Source organism: Heterocephalus glaber, unplaced genomic scaffold, assembly GCF_053883595.1.
Source record: "Heterocephalus glaber isolate CG9 unplaced genomic scaffold, H.glaber_assembly_v1.0 deba00001572, whole genome shotgun sequence".
In the NCBI taxonomy this organism is placed as follows: Eukaryota; Metazoa; Chordata; class Mammalia; order Rodentia; family Bathyergidae; genus Heterocephalus; species Heterocephalus glaber.
Window position 1 is genome coordinate 20,958,985 of NW_028258357.1, and position 19,379 is coordinate 20,978,363.

Here is a 19,379-nt window from a genome sequence, read left to right on the forward strand (position 1 = left end):
GAGCCGCTCTGGCAGGGCCGTGGGCCGGGCCGGGATGCCCGACCCCCTGGGGAGGACGGGGAAGCGCCGTGAGGATCAGGGCTGATCAGCCCCGGTACAATTCGGAGCAAGGGGAGACGGCGGGAAGTACGGGCTTATTTTCATCTTTTAATAGTACTTTCCTGGTGCCCTTTGTGTCTCGTTTTCCCCTCCTCCTTCCCTCCCAGTTAGTACAGGAACTAAACAGGTTAGCGCCCTGCATACTCTGTGACCCCGGGCTCCCGGGAGAAGTCACTTTCCACCTGCCGCCTTTTCTAGCCCCGACCCGGGTGGCCGGGAAGGAGAGCCCTTTCCTGGGGCTGCAGGCGCGGTGCCTCCCTCCTGGGCCGTCCCTGGGGGCGAGGAAAGGCTGTGAGCCCGGAGGATACCTGGACGCTCTGTTCTGGGCTTCACACCCTTCCTGTCCCTGTGTTGAGTACGAACATTGGAACATTGCTGTCTCGGGGGTGAACCTGCGGCCGGGGTTGAAGATCCATTTATAGATGGGCTCGCCCTTAGGAGAGTTATTAACATTTGCTTGTATTTTTATTTCCTATATTTTCTTGCTTCTGAAAGAATCATATTTACCTTTTTTGGTACCGGGGATTGAACTCGGGTCCTTGTGCTTGTGCAACAGGCAGCTAAACCACTGAGCTAAATCCCCGGCCCATATTTACCTTTTTTGAAGGAGTGTAGGAAATGGAGCTAGACTTCAAAGACACAGCAAATGAAAAACATTAAAGGACGTAAGGAAGCTTTAAAGTAATTGTGTTACTCAGAACTTTAGTTTGCAAGTAAAATGAGTCAGAGGTCTATTAATGTTTTTTCAGCCTATTTTCTCTTTACCTGTGTCGTAAATTTACATTTATAAAGTTATACAGGCATTTTATTTATTTATTTATTTATTTATTTATGGTACCGGGGATCGAACTCGAATCCTTCCGCTTGCAAGGCAGGTGGCAGAACCACTGAGCTAAATCCCCGGCATTTTATTATTAATCCTGCTAATGCTTCTGGATTTTGTTTGTTTTTTTGGTACCATCTATCAAACTCAGGACCTTGTGCTTGTGAGGCAGGCATCCGTACCACTGAGCTAAATCCCCCGCCCAATGCTACTGGCTTTAATGTCAGTGGGGCCAAAAAGAATCATTCTGTAAGCTTTGGAACTTACTTTACTGATGAGATCTGACGTTTAATTTTTTTTTTTCTGGTATTGTGTATTGAACCCAGGGCCTCATGCATGCTACTCAAGCATGCTCTACCACAGAGTTATACCCCGGCTCCCTTTTTTATTTTATTCATTTATTTTTTATTTATTTATTCTTTTATTCATTTATTTTTTGAGACAGGGTCTCATTATGTAGCCCAGGCTGGCCTTGAACTCACTACAATAGTCAGTTCCCACCTGCTGGCGTCACCTCGATCCTCCTGCCTCACTCAGCCTTCTGAGTGCTGGGATCACAGACATGCACCGCCACGCTTGGCTTAATATCTTAGTTGTTTTTGGTTTTTTTGGGGTACCTCACACTTGCAAACCAGGCACAGTGCCACTGAGCTAAATCCCCGGTCCTAATACCTTAATTTTTAAGGCAGGATAACAAATATTCTTATAGGGAGCCTGCCATACAAGCGAGTCAGTGTCTCCAGGATTCCAGTTTTAAAAGTATAAAAGCCTCTTGGTGGTACTAAGGGGAAGAGAAAAGTGAAAGCACCAGTACTTAGCTGATACTGTCAGGCTTAGGCAGGACTAAAGCCCACCGTAGGGGACTTAAGTCATCTCTTTTTGGTGACAGTGATAGAGAAGGTGACCGAGCAGTGCGTGAGCGTGGACACCCACGTGGTGTGCAGACAGTGCCAGCGGAGCACGGGCAACCCTGTTGTCAGGGCCTCAGTGGCCCCAGGGCCCAGTCTCGGGGCCAGACGCTGACACAGGCTGCTCTCAGGCGGCCTTCTAAAGTCACAGAAGCCGGACTCCCAGGGTGACACCCAGAGCTCTCGCTGCCCTGCCCTCACGGTAGCATGCTTGCTCTGACCTGTCTGTTCATCTGGGTGGGCTCTCCCGCATGTGTCCCTGCTGCCTGGACAGGACGGGGTGCTCCTCTCGCCTGAGCCGCCCCTCCTCATGGCCACTTCCTGCCCACACCTGCGTGCAGGCTGCAGCGCTGCTCCCGGCCTGGTGGTCTGCGCCCTGTGGGTCTTCTGCTGCACTGCGGGCTTGTGGGGACCTGCGCGCACCCACAGTCCCTCAGCTGCCCTTCCGTTGTCCTGATCCATACTCCATCCCTGACCTGTCTTCCGTCTTGAGCAGGGGAGGATCACACAGCTAACAGAGTGCCAGGCTGGGCCTGGGGCCTGCATGTTGTCTTCCTGGCCCTGGCTTTGAGGTGCTGCTCCTGGAGGCTGTGGGGCGGCCTGCCTGATGGTCCTGGCATGGCCCCTGCTTGTGGTGGGCTTTTGGAGTGAAGGAGCTGCATCCCATGGTGCCCGGTACACTGAGAGTGATGCATTTCTGTCCCCCCGTGGCATACGGTAAACACTGGAGAGAGCGGGTGCTGGGGTCGGGATCAGGGAGGGACTCTGGTCCCTCAGCCTTGAGAGGAGCATCTCCGCAGCAAGGTGCGGAGCAGCTCTGAACTTGGGGCTGGAGGACACTAGCATGGCGCCCTTCAGCATGGTGTGCAGGCGTGCCCGGGTTCACTGCGGGCTGAACCCCTCGGGTCTGCACTGCTGTTCACCAGGCGCCTCCTCCTGACTCGGGTCTGCCATGCTGTTGGATCTAAGGTGTGGTTGTTGGTGCTGGGGGTGGAGCTGGCCCAGCTTGTGCAAGACCTGGGTTCAATCCCCAGCACTGGGAAATGTACATACATAGTAAATGTTCCCACGTGAGCTTTTTCTCAGAAAGGTCATGAACACTGTAAGGCAAGTGAGATAACCAACAGACTGATTGTTTACAAACGGAAGAGAAAGTCTTAAGACACTGAAGAAAGTCAGTGGAAGCTAAGAAAGCAGGTTTCTTCTTGAGACAGGCCTCTAGGGCCAAACTCCCAGGACAGCCACACACCCAGTGCCCCTGCCCCTGGCCCGCTGCTGGACGCCCCTGTCTGACCCGGAGCCTCTGCCCTCCGGGGTGCTCCTGAGGGTCTGGCACAGTCTTGAAGTGCTCACCCAGCGAGGTGGTGGCTTTCTGAAGGGCAGAGCGTTTCGGCATGGGGGTCCGCACTGTCGAGTGTGCCTTGACCTCAGGCTGGTGTTTCTTCACCACCAGTGATGCTGTCTTGGGCTGGGGCTGTAGCTTTGCCCGGCACAGGAGGTTCCAGCACTTCGAGCCACACTCACAATGCTGAGCCCTCCTCCTTGAGCAGAGAGCTGTTCAGAGCCTCTTTTGAAAGTTATCTTTTTTAAATTTTTTTATTTTTATTTTTTGGGTACCAGGGATTGAACTTGGGACCTTGCACTTGCGAGGCAGGCGCTGGAACCACTGAGCTAAATCCCCAGCCCTAGAGCCTCTTTTGGATACTGCAGTTTTCAGAGATTCTGCTGACATCCAGGGAGCCATTCATGAGGAAAATAAACAAAACAGTTTACATACAAACTCAAGCGGGTTTGCTTCAGAATGTCTGAAAGAGAAGTTTACCCCTCCAAGCTGAATACTTTCAGAAGTAGAAAGCTTAGTAGATTTAAATTTTTGTTATGGCAAGTTTCTTTTCAGTGGTATTTTCTAGAGTAGGATATATTTCTTTATATCCCACTTTAAATATATATGTATTTGTTCCTAAAGCAAGGAATGAAACTACTGGTGTGTTTACAAGCTTTCTTTTGTAGTATTTGTTTATTAAACCGAGGCTGTCTGTGGGATAAGTACCTGCTCATTAGCTGAGAACACTGCCTAACCCCTCACAATCCCCATTCACTTCTCACTGCTCAGCCTTCCCATCTCACACAAGGTCACCGGAGGCTGAGCGCTTAAGCCACCCACTTAGGACCATATCAGTAGCTGATGGGGCAAGACTGGAACCCACGTTTGTCTCTTTCCACAATCCATTGCTCTAGAAGATCATTTTAAAAACAGCTATCTTGATCACAGCCAAGTTTACCAGTTTATCTCTAATACATACTAAAAACCAAAGAGTGCAAAAATATATAGACACAAACACTGTGCTGCCTGGCAAGCTCAAGCTCCTGAGTTCAATTCCTGGCAGGGGGTGGGGTGGGGACGACAAAGGAAATTAAGATGGAAGAGAAAATGTACCTCCTAGCCTGCTACCGTGGCATGTCATACTAGAGCTCTTAGCACATCTCTTCACAACTCAGTATTAGACAGACACCTAGGTGGGTTGAGAGGAAAAAGCATCAGAAAAATGCAGGGAGGATAAGTACACAGTGTTTGAAAGCAGGACAAGTATATCTGTTCAAGTGTGGGACTCAAACCTACTTCCTGGTTTTGCCTCCAAAAAGTCTCATAAAAATCCATTTGTTATGGATTAGCCTTGCAGAAGTGAGTGGCCCTGGGAGGCCTTTCGTGACTTGGCCGTATATAGACCTGTGGCCCGTCGAGTGTCCCACCAGGATTTGTGGTGAGCACTAGGGTTTCTGAGAAGGATCAGAAGAATGCTTGGAATTCTTGAATTAGAACTGCTAGGAAGGAGACTGAAAAATAATATGCAGGAGAAAGGAAGTGGGTTGTACTGAATCCTAGGCCAGAACTCTTCAGACAGCAAAGAGGAAAACTGGGGAAGCCACTGGGTGTCCCAGGGCTGCTGGCACAGTTCTTGCTGCCTGAGGAAGCAGACTTCAGTGAGGCCTTCAAAGGAACAGTGTGTTTTCGTTCGTAGTCATAGAAAAGTTCACCAGCATAACTTTAAATTATATGTTGCCATTCCTTCTTTTAAAGTTGTACTTAAGTGATCATAAGTGAGCTAGCCTTATGTTAGAAAATCACTTTTAATGATTTAAAGATTCACATATGTAGAAGTCCCATTTAAGTGATTAGGGAAAAAATCATTAAACTTGAGATTGTTTTCCTTTGCAGTGATGTTATAACCTTGTGCTCAAGAGGTGGATTTTTATTTCTTGTTTGATTGATCCATCTATCTACTGAGAATGCTACTGAGAATAAAAGATCAAATAAAAACAATCATAGGATGACCTTAACACCCCACTTTCACAAATAGATCAACAAGCCGGGGATGGAGCTCAGTGGTTCTGCAGCCCACCTCACAAGCACAAGGTCTCGAGTTCGATCCCCGGTACCAAAAAACAAAATCAAAAGAATACAAATAGATCAGGAAACCAAAAATTTAATGAAGAAATACCAGGCGAGTCAAACCTTAGAACAGATGTACTTAACAGATATCTATGGTGTGACCTACCTTACTATAACAGAATACACATTTTTTTCTCAGCAGCACATAGAATTTTCTGCAAAACAGACAGTATCTTGGTCCATAAAACCTGCTTAAATCAATGCAAAGAATCAAAATCATCTCTATATGCTATCAGATCATGGTGCAGTATAAGAAATCAATCTTAAAAGAAACCACAGACATTTTACAAACACCTGGACATTAAATAACACATTTCCTGACCATTCAGTGAGTCACGGAAGAAATTAAACAACTTCTAAAATACAGTGATAATGCCAGTACAATATGCCAGAACCCATGGAACACAGTGAAAGTAGTCCTAAGAGAAGTTTATTGCTGTAAATGCCCACATTAAAAAAAAAGACTAAACAGAGCAAGCTCAACATTACCAAGAACAATTAGACAAAAAAAGGAAATAAAAAGGAAAGGAAGAAGTCACATTATTATTTGCAGATGATAACGATCCTCTACATAGAAGACCCAAAAAGTCCACCAAAAGGCTCCTAGAATTAGTAATCAAGTTCAGTAATGTAGCAGGATGCAAAACCAACACACAAAAACCAGTAGCATTTCTGTACACTAATAGTGAACCCACTGAAAAAGAAATTAGGGAAAAATACCATTTATAATAATACTAAGAAAATTTAAATACTTAAAAATTAACCCAAGAAAGTAAAATAGCTCTACAATAAAAACTATAGGACTCTGAAAAAGAGAATCAAAGATGACGTCAGAAAATGGAAAGATATTCCCTGTTTCTGGATAGGCAGAACCAATATAGTCAATATGGCTATACTTCCAAAACTGATACACAGATTTAACACAATTCCCATCAGAAATCCAATACCATTCATCACATAAATGGAGAAAACAGCCCTAAAATTCAGAGGGAGCAAGAAAAGACCCAGAAAAGGCAATCCTGGGTAATAAGAGCGAATCAGGAAGTAGCACAAACCCAGACTTGGAAGTTAGTGATAAAAACAGCATGGTGTCGATACAAAGACAAATAGGGTCAATGGAACAAAAAGGATGCAGAAAGAAGTGCAAGGAACTAAAAACATACACTGTAGGAAAGAGAGCCTCTTTAGTAAATGGTGGTGTGTAAAGTGGCTATGCGTGCAATTGAATCTAGACCAATATCTCACCATATACTAAACTAAAATCAAAATGAGTCAAAGAACTTAATATTAAAAACACAACCTGTTGGAAGATAAAATACATAAAACTTTTAAAGTCATAGGTAAGTCCTTTCTGCTTTTTTTTTTTGTACCAGGGATCTAACTCCAGTTCTTGTGCTTGCACAGCACGCAGCAAAACCACTGAGCTAAATCCCCGACCCAGTAAGCCCTTTCTGAACAGAAACCTGGTTGTACAGAAAGTAGTACTGAGAGTCAAAATGGGATCATATCTAATTACAGACCTGCCCAACAAAGGAAACAAAAATCAGATTTAAAAGAAAACGTACAGAATGGGAAATGAATTTGCCAGTAAGTCCTCAGAGACTATACCCAGAATACATAAAGAACTAAAAAATTATTAGATCCCCCAAAATAAGAGACCCAGTAGTAAAAAGTGGCCAAGGGACACTTGATAGAGTAAGTACAAATGTACAATAAATTCATGAAAAAACGTTCAGTATCACTGGCCAATAGAGAAATGCTAGGATTCTGTCTTATTCCGGCAACAATGGCCATCATCAAGATATCAAATAATAACAAATGCTGCAGAGGCTGAGGAGAGAAAAGAGTTAAGACATATTGTCGGTGGATAGTACAACCACTGTGGAAATCAGTGTGGAGAGCCCTCAAAAAAACCTAAAGTGGAAATTCCATTTGACCTAGCTGTTCCCCTTCTAGTATCTTCCCAGAAGAGTTAAAGACATCAGATAACAGTAGTACATGCACACCCAAGTTTATATTAGCACAGTTCATAATAGCTGAATCTTGGAAACAGCCTGTATGCCCATCATCAGATGAATGTATAAAGAAAATATGTTTACTGTGTTAGTTACCTTTCTCTCCTGAGACAAAATACCCGACACCCAAAGTTAGAGGGGAAGGGGTTTATTTGGCTTACAGTTCATAGAGGTTTCAATGCGAGGCTGGGATGGCAAACAGGCATCGCAGGGGAGAAACAACATGGCACGCACAAGGCAGCAAAGGTAACAGCGCAAGAGGTGGGTCTTTAAGGCTAAAATATAAGGTAGGAAGTCCGCCTGAGAGTGAGCTACATCCCGGGTTCCTAAGATTTCGTGGTACCGGGCTCCAGCACAGATTGAATTCAGAGCCAGAAGTCACAGTTCAGTGGTGTGTGGTGCTTGTTCTAATGTGCTGTTACTGTGAGCAAGCTAGGTGGGCTGTTATATTCTGAGAAATCCCTGCAGACACTTTAGTGATGATGCTTTTGAAGTAGGCTGGGAGAATGAATACATTTCCTAAAGCATTTTGCAGTGCTTACAGGGGGCTGTATAGGGAGCAGATTGGTATCAGCCTGTTTTCCTCCCGAGTGGGGGTGGGGTGGGGCTCCTGTGTTTTGGAGCTGTTTTATAGGTTGCTTTTATTATTATTACAATCAAAATGAATATCATAAACTCCTGAGAATATGGGCCACTGGAAAAGCAAACCTTTTTGGGTTTGGATCTTAGAATTCTTAACTCTGTTTTCACCAAAGATTTAAAATAGGTGCCAGGGATTTAGCTCAGTGGTTTCGCCGCCTGCTGCGCAAGCGCAAGGACCTGAGTTCGATCCCGGTACCAAAAAAAAAAAAAAAGGTTTGAATGTTAGTATGTAGCAAGACAGACTGGGAGAATGAGGCCCTTTCATGATCCTGGGTCTCAGCTTTATTTTTCCATGATCTCAGGTTGCAGTTAACTTTTATTTTCAATGTGTAGGACCTATTCCTTCTGTGAAATTAATCTTTGCTGACATCTTTCAGTAAGTACTGGACCTGGGTTGTAAACATAGATTAATTTACGAGGTCAGTGCATACTCAGTACATCTGTGCCTTAAGTGCATTTCAGCAATTGTGTTTGAGGATTTAAAACCAAGTTTTTGTCTTTGAGAATGTCGAAGTCTATAATGGAGCAGCATATACAGTGTGTACATGCTAGGTAACCATAATCTACAGTGTTGCTGGAAAGCAGATTTCTTCCTGAATTGCCCCTAATTTATTTACTTATTTATTTATGAGACAAGGTCTTGCTGTGTAGTTTAGGCTGGTCTTGAACTTACTATGTAGCCCAGGCTGGCCTTGAACTTGCAGTGATCCTCCTGGCTCAGCCTCCTATGTGCTGAGATTACAGGCGTGCACTTTAGTCAGGCGTGCCCTTTAAAAAACAGTTGGGGTTGTATTGTGACATAAGGGTTTTGGAGGAACAAATACCAGGATTTGCGTTTCATGTATTTGCAAGAAATTTTCTGCTGATGCCAAAGAGAAATGACCCAGTGTAGACGCACAAGAGGGCAAAGGGGCGGTTACTATTTCATTCCTCCTAGCCCCACCCCCATAGGTGCAGTGTGTCCCGCTTTCTTTTCTTCCCAGGGGACACCTGTTGCAGCCCTGAGAGCTTTGATCTTGTCAGCTGGGAGTGTGCTGGTCTTTTTTTTTTTTTGGCGGTACAGAAATCGAACTCGGGACCTTGCGCATGCGAGGCAGGCGAGGTGCCACTGAGCTAAATCCCCGGCCCTGTGCTGGTCCTCTTTGGGTAGGCCTGCAGCATTCACTCTCTGCTGGTGACGGCCACTCTCCCTTGCACCCTGGGAGCCATGGCCTGACGAATGCAGCCTCTTAAAAACAAAAAAAGCTGGGTATGGTGTTGCACACCTGTAACCTCAGCACTCCGGGAGGTTGAGGCAGGAGAATCACCAGCTCGAGCCAAGACCGGGCAACTTGGTGACTCTGACCTTTCTCAAAATAAGAAATGGTGTGAGCCAAATTAAACTGCTCTTTCTTTTAAAAATTAAAAGAAAAATGCGTTGGGAACGTAGCTCAGTGTGAAGGACCTGAGTTCAGTGCCCAGTACCGCACTAAACCGAACAAAACCCAAAAACACCTCTTCATCCTAAGAACGAGAGGTGTAGGTCGACGGACGGAACGTTTTAAGGCGCAGGACCCCTAGTCCCCGCTAAACCTTGTCACAGAGTTGTCTAGAAGCGTTTTCTTTAAACTGGAAATCACAGTAGCTGTTCTAGAAGGCTCCAGCGTGGGGCCGGGCTCCTACAGCGCAGGCTCAGTGCGCTGCTAGGGTGTGTGCGTGAAGGGGAGCCGGTGGGGGCGGAGCCATACTTGCCTCCTGCCAGATGGGGTGGGGCGATCCGCGCTGCGAGCTGCCCTCAATGCGCATGTGCAGCCCCCACTCTAACGGACCGGGAGCCTGTGGGAGCCGGGGTAGCTGCGCGCCGCCCGACCTCGCCCCCGCCATGGCTGGCGGCCAGGCTTGCCTGAGGGAACTCGAGGTGAAGGCGGAGGCTGTGGGCCCCGACGGGTCCCTGGAAGAGAGGAGCCGGGGCTCCTCCGCCCTGCCCGTGGGCTTCCTGGCGCCAGCCGACGAGGAGCAGTGCCGCCGCACCCGCCGGCAATACCGGCAGCTGATGGACAGCGTGCAGCAGCGGCGCGACGCCACCGTGAGCACGGCGGGCCAGGCGCTGGCCGAGGCGCTGGAGGAGGCGGACGCGCTGTTCGAAGGCGTGAGTCGCACACGCGAGGCCGCCCTCGACGCGCGGTTCCTGGTGCTGGCCTCAGACCTCGGCTGCGCCAAGGCGCGGCAGCTGAACTGTGACCTGAACGTGTTCAACCTGGCCGCCTTCTGGGAGCTGCTGCTGGCCTTCGCCGGCCTGAGCTGGCTGGAGGTGGTGCTTGAGCAGGGCCAAGGCGGCGACGGCGCGGGCCTGGCCTTCTGGGACGCCATGCAGCGCGAGGCCACGGCGTGGGTGGCGCAGGCCGAGACCTTCCACTTCCTCCTCGGCCCCCTGAGGCTGGAGTCCCCGGCGCGGCAGGAGCGGCCACGCAAGGCGCCCAAAGTAGAGGGCGGCCCGGCCATGCCCACCGAGCTGGCGCGCCTGGAGCTCGGCGCCCGGCAGGAGGCCACGGAGCAGCAGGTGGAGCGCACCCTGGGGCTGCTGCAGGCCTACTTCCGCCAGTGCCTCGGCCTGCCCGTGTCCTATTTCGAGTTCGTGGTGGACCCCCACTCGTTTGCGCGCACCGTGGAGAACATGTTCCACGTTTCCTTCATCATAAGAGACGGCTTTGCAAGAATGAGGCTGGACCAAGACGGGCTGCCAGTACTAGAACCCGTGGATCCAAGCCAGATGGGTGAAGACGAGCCTAGCACCTACGGCAGGAAGCAGGAAGTTATAGCCTTGACTTTACAGGACTGGGAGGATATCGTGGCCACGTTCAAGATCTCCCAGGCCATGATCACAAGCTCAAGCTAAAGATTTTCGTGGGGCAGCAGTCTGTTTTGTTTTTTGAAGCACGTACTGTATCTCTTCCAAAAAGTATTTTTGAGACCATCTGAAATTGTTTTTCTGTATAGTGTGTTTTTCTTTGTAATTCATAAAGGCATGATCTGTTATTAAACACTCACCAGCTTGCTTATGGGAAATTTTTTGATTGCCCTATCATTAATAATAAGTTCTGAATTTCATCAACTAGAAGGTATTGGGTTGGGTGTCGTGGATCACACCTGCATTCCTAGCTGCACAGAAGGCTGAGACAGGAGGATCCAACTTCCGGGCCAGCAGGAGCCATTTAGGAAGACCCTATCAAAATAAAACCGACAGGGCTGGGGTGTGGCTGAGCATCCTGGTCCATCCCCAGTATCACCCCCTGTGTTGGGTGATTCTGCATTGCCCCCTGTATGTGAATCAGGTAGAAGCCCATAAAGGTCTACTAAACAAGTTGGGGAATGAGTGAGCAGAACAGTTAAGAAAAATGCTGTAAGGCAGTTAATATGCAAGGTTAAGACAAATCAAGATGCCTCACTTCACTGTAAAGAGTGGGCACTCATTCTAAACAATTTCTGTAAGTGGATTCAACAAAGATTCACTATAGTGAAGACATCAACTAAGCACTGAATAGAGTAGGGATTAGTAGATGGAAGGGCATTCTAGGCAGGGAAGTAACAAGGGCAGATGTCTGGAGTTGTGAGAAGGCACAGTGGAACCTACAGATTAAGCTGGATGAGAATTGCATGAGCTATTAGTATCCTTGGAGGTGAAAGAAATTTTGTCACCCCAAAACACAGCTGTGAGCTGCCTTACTGGTTAATCTCTTTCCTGGTCTCCAGTTTTTTAGATTGTCCTTCAGAATCAGTAACATGTAAAAACTTTGTGTACATGTGTGGTTTTACATGGGATTTAAGAGTGGGCAGTGGGACTTTCTTGCCAAAGGTGGGCATGACCTAGACAGAGCGCCACCGGTTGTACTGCATCTGTGGCTTGGCCTGGCTGTCTTATCTTTGGCTGCCTTGGGAGTTTGACCTTTCACTTTTCCAGCCTGTGCAAGGCAACCATGGACTTTACCTCCAAGCATGTGGGCAGCTACCTCAGAGTGGCCAGGGCTTCACCCCACACTGGCCTAGGGTGGCCTCATCCTTCAGCCACTTGCCTGCCAGGAGTGCAACTTGGTCCCTCCAGGGAGGCCACATTAGCCTTGATCTGGGGACCGGCTCCCCCCTGGTCACTTTAAGGGTGGGTAGGCCTTGGGCTAGGACAGACAGCTGCAAGTTGACAGTGGTGGACCCACCAGCTACCACCTCAAAGATGGAGCCGAAAATGTGCGCGTCCTCACTGCTTACTGCGTGGCACGTCACTGCAACTTTGAATATTTGTCCCAATTTTGCATTTCTTAATAAACTGGAAACTATCCCTATTTGAGTTAAAATATGTATCACTTATCTAAAACTAAGCTAAATAAGTTATAACAGATGTTTTTCACTTAGTGTAAATCTAGAGGATTTTTTTTTTTTTTTTGAGGCACTGGGGATCAAACTCAGGACCTTGTGCTTGCCAGGCAGGCATGATGCCACTGAGCAACATCCCTGGCCTGGGTGCTTAGTTTTAAGAATATATATTTATGGGGCTAGGATACATCACTCAATAGTAGAGTGTTTACCTGACGTGCGTGAAGCTCTGGGTTTGATCTAACACCGCAGGAAAAAGAAAATACAAATTCCAACTTTACTTGGAGATCATTGCCAAAAATTTGGTCATTGAGAAGACAGGTTGAGGAGGTGCAGGGAACACGCCCATAAGCAGCAACTCTTCAGGCACTTAGTCGTTGGCAGTAAAGGAATTGTGCCGCCAGTGTGGTGAGTGAATACCTGTTAGTTATACTTAACAGTGTACAGCACTTTCCTGGTAAGGTGTGTGGTGCTGGGAGGGGAAATCCAGACCAGTGACCAAGATTGAGACAGTGGTGCTCACGTTTGTGTATGGAGGCCTCCTTGCCAGTAGTATGGTATAGAGAATTTCAGGAAAAAATGGAACTTCCTCGTGAATCTTTGAAACTCATTTCTAAAGCAGGCTTTCTTGCCCCTTTCTCACATCGGGGAGTGTAACCCTCTAGTGTCTGTCACCCTTGATCTGACAGTAAAGGATCAGTCCCAACCCTGTGACATTCTAGCTGTGCACTTTAGGCAGAGTAATCGTAAACCTGAGATTTTGATAGTATAGTGCTTGTCGCTTAAGATTGCAGTAAGGATTAGATTAGAAAATGTATGCAACAGCTGCTTTGGAATAAAACTTACCAGACCTGGTAGAGTGGGAAAAGCAGTAGATTTGTATTCATACAGACCTGGGTTCAGTTCTTGACTGGTGAGTAGATTTCTTAATCTCACAGCCCCTGTCTCACATGGGAAGCAGGAACACCCTTTGCTTAGTAGACAATGTAGTGAGGAGAGGCGAGGAATTCCTGTGTGTGACACCCAGCATAGCATTTGTCCCATGTTTGTGGACACGTGTGTTTCTGCTCCCTTCTCCAGATCAGGGCCAGGAAACTCCGTGGTGACATCCTAATGGTTCCTCAGACTTTTTAGATCTCTTTCCTTTGTTCCTGAGGAATCCATAGCTAGTGGTTGGGCTGTGTCTCACATCTATAGCAGTGGCTCTCGGTGTGGGCTGGGGGCCCTGGGGCCCTTTCAGGGGGACTTTGAGACCTCTAATTCTCTTGCAAGTCAGCTGCGGAGTTTGGCAGCAGGCGCAACAGGCGCAACAGGCAGTGGTACAGCAGATGCGTTGCCTTTTGTTAAGCCAGACATTAGAGAGAATCAGATAGGAAGCAGTGCCACTCGCTAATCTAAAGCATTTTAACAAGGATACTTATGTTAATATAGCGGGTATATTAATATTTTAAAATATGTTAATATTTTGACTTTTTCTTAGTTTTAATTTCAGTGTAGTAGATATTAATAGATAAAACACATTAATAAAAAATTCCTTGTAAAAGGGTCCCAAGACTGTAAGGCGTGAGTCTCTGGTGTCCCCACTCTGCAGCATTATTCCGGCAACTGGGGAGGTTGGCTGTGTTCCTCTCCTTGCTCTGCCTACTGAGCTGTCTGGGGCTGTCTCCCACCTTTTACCTGCTTTACGTTTCATGTGGGCTATCATTGACCTGAATCTGAGCGGCACTGATTTCGATTTTAAGTTGGGTTAAAATGTAAAATCATGAAGTTTGGTTCTAGGGTCACCTGAATGTTTCCACTGACTGTGTCTTACTGGTTTCACTGTACAGAGTTAAAATGTTCAGGTCCTCAGCTCTTTGGTAAAATCTGTGTGTTGCTTGTTAGAATTTCACTTTAAAGCTTAAACTGTAAGAACCCAGGTCCAATAGAGAATTTCAGTGAAGTACACACTGTGAACATGGACTGAGGGAGGATGTAGATTGCGGGCTGAGAATGCACTTCTTTTTATTAGGTGTGCTGGGACAGAGCCGCCCCCAAGGGTCGTTCTCATTTGGACACCTAATGATTGTACTCCTTCACCACCTCTACCAAGTTCCTGAGAAAAAATGAGGTTGGGATTTAACAGTGGCTATTTCCCTCAAACACCAAGTTAGACTTATTTGTTAACCTTCAGAACCAGCAAGTCCTCCTTCCCTCCCTGAGCCAGCTAGCTGTTCGATGCTGCTGACCCTCCCATCTGAACGTGATTATTACCGGCTTGTCTCCCCAACAGTGCCTGGCATCGAAGGCGGATCCTCGGCCCTGATGTCAGGCCGTGAGTACTGGCTGTGTCTTCCTGCTTCTCACCTTAGGCCTTTGGTGCTCACGGTCAGGGTGCTGCGGGCCCCCTGCTGTCGCTGGCTCCCCGGGGTCCTCCCTCCCACACTGCCGCCGCCTACACCTGCCACACTGCCTTGGGGCACCTGCAGGCCCATACCTCCTCCTCCCTCTGCAGAAGCCCCTGCCACATCCCCAGCAACCCGTTCTCCTGCCAACCCCAAGATCCGACTTTCACCCCCCACACCTGATTGTAGGCAGGAGAAAACTGTGCAGTCTGGGCTGGTAAGTTTAAGGCTTTTGGTTTTTAAGGTCAAAACTTGATTTTTAAAAGGCCATTTTAATGTGCTTGTTAACACTTTGGTCATTTCTTGTTGGCACAGGTTTTTAAAAATTTTAATGAAAGGTAGCCTTAAATGGATCACTCAGTGTTCCAAACCGCTATGAAGTATGAGTAAGATACGTTTAAAAACCTGTGGAATGAAAGAGATTTGTAAAAATTAAATAATAAAACCAAGGGTATGGGGAGGAAGGGGACATAGAAAGATTCAAGATGGGGCCGGGGATTTAGCTCAGTGGTTTTGCCGCCTGCTGCGCAAGCACAAGGACCCGAGTTTGATCCCCAGTACCAAAAAAAAAAAAAGATTCAAGGTGTGCCATGTACATGTACCAAATGCCCACAATGAATATCAGTAAACATATGTTGTAAGCATGAACTAAAACAATAATAACAGTGGAAACGGGAAGGGGAACTAGAAACGGAAGGAGGTGGCTGGGGAGGAGAAGGAAGGAATAAAAAGAAGTACAATGCACGTGGACCTGCTCCCTAAGATGGATGTAAATTTCACATACTGCAAACATGTACTAATAAAAATTAAATTATAAAGCCTGTTTGTTACATGCCAAGTATATGGAAACTAAATATATTACAGGAGACTTGAAGCACTTGCAGCTTAAAGGAATGAGCTTTGTAGAGTCAGATTTAAAATTGCTTACAAGGACGGGGATGTAGCTCAGTGGTAGAGCACTTGGCCTGGGATCCACAAGGTCCTGGGTTTGATCCCCAGCCCTGCAAAAAACACAGTAAAAACAGACCGTGAAGTGCCTTGCAAAAGCAGGAACTCTTACATATTTAACTTTTCATGCAGGTCAGTGATTGTTTTGAATCTCTCTAGATTTTTGTGTCTCAGCTAAAGAGTGTAGAAAGAACAGTCTTAAAGTATTTGACTGACTTTGATATTGCTGTATTAAGAGGGTTATTCCCCAGTGTGCTAGGCCCCTCCCTGTCTTAGTCATTCTGCCTGTGACTAGAGAGTAAAGATGATGACTGAAAGAGCATTGACAGCTCCATTAAAAACATACTGTACAAATGTTTTTAAAAACCTAATTTAAAACTTGGTTTTAAAATTCTAAGAAATAGCCAGGCATGGTGGCACACACCTGTAACGCCAGCACTCGGGAGGCTGAGGCAGGAGGGTCGCCATGAGTTTGAGGCCAGCCTGGGCTACACAGTGAGTTCAAGGCCAGGCTGAACTACACAGTGAGTGAGACCCTGTCTCAAAACAAAAACAACAGCAAAGAAAATTCTAAGGAAGAAAGGCTGATGATCAAACTCAGTTTAGGGCTAAGTTGGTTTTGTGCTGACAAGGCCGTTTGAATCTAGAAGTGTGCAGTAAGGACATGTCCGAGGAAGAGGATGCCGTCCTCCGAGCCCTAACTTCAGGGAAAGGCAAGTACCCATCCCCACTTGAAGGCTGGGTGTTCTCATTTGTAGGCTTTAAGTCAAATAGCATTTTTTTTCTTGCAAATTCATTTTGCTTTCTTTAAAGAAAGATTTTCTTACAATGCTTTTTGACATTGCTCTTTGTAATTGTTTGTCTTTAGGTTGATCAGCTTCAACAGCCAGTAAAAATGAACGGCTCTGAGGACCTTCCCGAGTCCTACGACTTCGACCTCATCATCATCGGAGGAGGCTCTGGTGGTCTGGCAGCTGCTAAGGCAAGGCCTTGGGTTGGGTGTCTGGCTTCCGGTTAGCGTCTTTCCATCCCTCATAGTTCCCCAAGTTCTCTGGGATTTGTTGGATCCATTCTTCTGTTTTCACATTAACTTAGACAAGACATATTAATTCTTCTTTTCTTTTTTGGTACCAGGGATCGAACTCGGGACCTTGCGCTTGTGAGGCAGGCAGCAGAACCACTGAGCTAAATCCCCGGCCCTACGAGACATATTAATGTCCCACTTATAAATCATTTCTTCTGATTGAATTACATGTTCTTCATGTAAAAGTATGGGGGGACAGTGTTTCAGGACACATTTTCATGCGTCTTAGGTCTGGTTGATTTTTTTTCAAAGATAATAAAGGTGTGTGGAAATGGTTTGACATTAAACAAATATATTTCTTCTTCTTTATAAATACAGTCCTGGACTTAGATTTTTTTTCACTTTGATTTTCATATTCACAGCCCCTTTTCTGTCCAGTAGGAAGGTGAAGAACAGTTGGATTTCTTGAACTTAAGCAAAGATGATTTGCCTCTCGGGTTTATGAGGTGATCCTTGGGCCGGCTGGGGACAGGATGTGAAGGAAGGACGGGGAGGAGAGGGCTCTCCCCAGCTGAGCTGCCTTGTGCCTGTGGGGAGCCCTGAGCCCCGTCTTCCTCTCTAGCGGCTTCCTGGCAAGATGGTCAGCGGCTGCCCACACGGGGACAGTCCCCTGCTGACCATGTTACTGTGGCGACGCTGTGTGTGCTGGACACGCAGGCCGCACCTTCCCAGAGGGCCTGTGGGGTCTGGTCGCCCACTGGGAGCAGGTACTCTGCAGAGTGACCCTGACAGCTGTCTCCCCACTCTGAGACAGGTTGGGAACCCCACAGACGTCGGCTTTTTAACGAGCTCCTCACATGAAAATTTGAGGAAATCTCAAAATTTCAGAGGAAAAGCTTCTGCACTGTTCTGCCTTAGAAACTGAATTGGGTAAAACTCCGTAAATATGCATTGAGTCGAGGGCTGTAGGCCATCAGTAAGTGGCTTTACCAGCTATTTAAATTTGCTTGGAAAAGGCCACATGTGTTTCAGATTATTGCTTAGTCTGTTGAGTGCAATTACATAAGAGGATTGATTGTAAGGTTTCCAGCTGATTCTAACAATTTTACAACTGGGATCTCCATAATCTTTAAAGCTACCCATACAACTGTTTTGAGTGTCTCTGTGATTTTTGCACTGGAGTTGAATTGATCGTTATGTGTGTAAAATTCCCAGAATTAATAGTTGATTAGGGCCAGGGATTTAGCTGAGTGGTTTCACTGCCTGCTGTGCAAGCTCAAGGACCTGAGTTCGATCCCCGGTACCAAAAAAAAAAAAAAAAAAAAAAATAGTTGGTTATACTGTAGGCATTACAGCTTGATACAAACAGCATGGATATTAGCAGCTCACTTCCGGTATGTGATGTTAACTTTTCCAGCTCATTTTGGTAATATTTATTTTCCAGGAGGCAGCCAAATATGGCAAGAAGGTGATGGTCTTAGATTTTGTCACTCCAACCCCTCTTGGAACTAGATGGGGTAAGCTTCTAAAATATTTTTAAAGTGTTTTTGAAGAAGCAGGTTTTCCTCTGGGAATAATCTATATTGTTTCTAAAATCCAGTTTAAAAAATAAAATTAAACTAACAGCATCTGTTTCACTTGAGCCCAGTGAAGATGAACTCAGGTTAAATACTGAAAATCAGTTTTGAATCTTGGAAGTATGTGGAACTTTTTGTGGTACTAGAGATTGAGCTACAACCCTGGCCCTTTTAAAATTTGTTTAAAGTTGTGGAACAAGGTCTCGCAAAGTTGCCCACACAGGGCTTGAACTCCGGATCTCTTGCCTCAGCCTCCTGGAGGGCTAGGGTTACAGGCATGCGCCACCATGTCTGGCTGAAAGCTGTCTTTCAGTTTTGTTTTACAGTGCTACTTGTTCAGTAGATAAAACTCTAAATTTTAGAAATGTCATGAGACTAAGGAATAAAATAATAGCAGTGTTGACCACATTTGGCTAATGAAATAGGTGTCATGGAATTATGATCGTTGTTGACTTTCTCCTTGAAGGCCTGTGAAACACTATAAACTGTTTTCTCAATGTTGTCGCAGGTCTCGGAGGAACGTGTGTGAATGTGGGCTGCATCCCTAAAAAACTGATGCACCAGGCGGCTCTGCTAGGACAGGCCCTGCGAGACTCTCGCAACTACGGGTGGAGAGTCGAGGACACAGGTATGGGAGTGAAAGCTACTCTTTCGTCTGTGCTTGTGGGGTTTGAGCTGGGATCTTGCAGGGTATTGTTTGCTCTTACACGGTTAGCAAATACCTGGGAGGTTGTTTTTATTGTTAGATTTTTTATGGGTAAAATCACTTCAGTTACCCTTGGTTGGCTATCATCCTTATGTCATGCTTTCTAAATACTTTCTAATACTTGCTTTCTAAATAGAAAACCAGAGGTCTTTCAGATCGTGGGTGTAAGCAGTCGTGCAGTGTTTGTGGTAGGCAGGAAGTACAAATTTCATTTGCTTCTTTTGGAAGCTGTTACATTTTTCTCGCTAGAGAATTCTTTCACTGGCAGATGTGGGGGCTGTTGTTTGTTGAGGAGGAACTGTTGAGTCCTCGCTCGATTACAGTACTCAGAGTGGGCTGGATGTGGTGGCGCATGGCTATAATCCCAGCACTGCAAGGCTGAGGCAGGAGGATTGCTAGAGTTTGAAGCCAGCCTGGGCTACAGGATGAGTTCAAGGCCAGCTTGAACTACACAGCGA

General features: G+C 46.5%; 2 protein-coding genes across 13 annotated transcripts in view; both read left to right on the top strand.

The window, feature by feature from the left end:
• On the top strand, positions 1–10,971 carry Eid3 (EP300 interacting inhibitor of differentiation 3). Its single transcript, XM_004844823.4, has one exon. The coding sequence runs from the start codon at positions 9,680–9,682 to the stop codon at positions 10,811–10,813; it is 1,134 nt and encodes a 377-aa protein (XP_004844880.2). The 5' UTR covers positions 1–9,679; the 3' UTR covers positions 10,814–10,971.
• Positions 1–19,379, top strand: part of Txnrd1 (thioredoxin reductase 1) — a 92,124-nt gene that overhangs the window by 46,707 nt on the left and 26,038 nt on the right. For 6 of the 12 annotated variants that reach the window (XM_013072257.3, XM_087192729.1, XM_087192732.1 and 3 more), the window contains 3 exons: positions 16,483–16,596; positions 18,083–18,155; positions 18,724–18,843. In XM_013072257.3, the coding sequence (XP_012927711.2) occupies positions 16,510–16,596; positions 18,083–18,155; positions 18,724–18,843 (280 nt within the window). In that variant the 5' untranslated portion in view covers positions 16,483–16,509. Of the gene's footprint in view, positions 1–14,554; positions 14,597–14,718; positions 14,884–16,261; positions 16,328–16,482; positions 16,597–18,082; positions 18,156–18,723; positions 18,844–19,379 lie in introns of those variants that run through there. The other 6 variants (XM_087192731.1, XM_087192730.1, XM_021258387.2 and 3 more) reach the window with 3 other exon arrangements.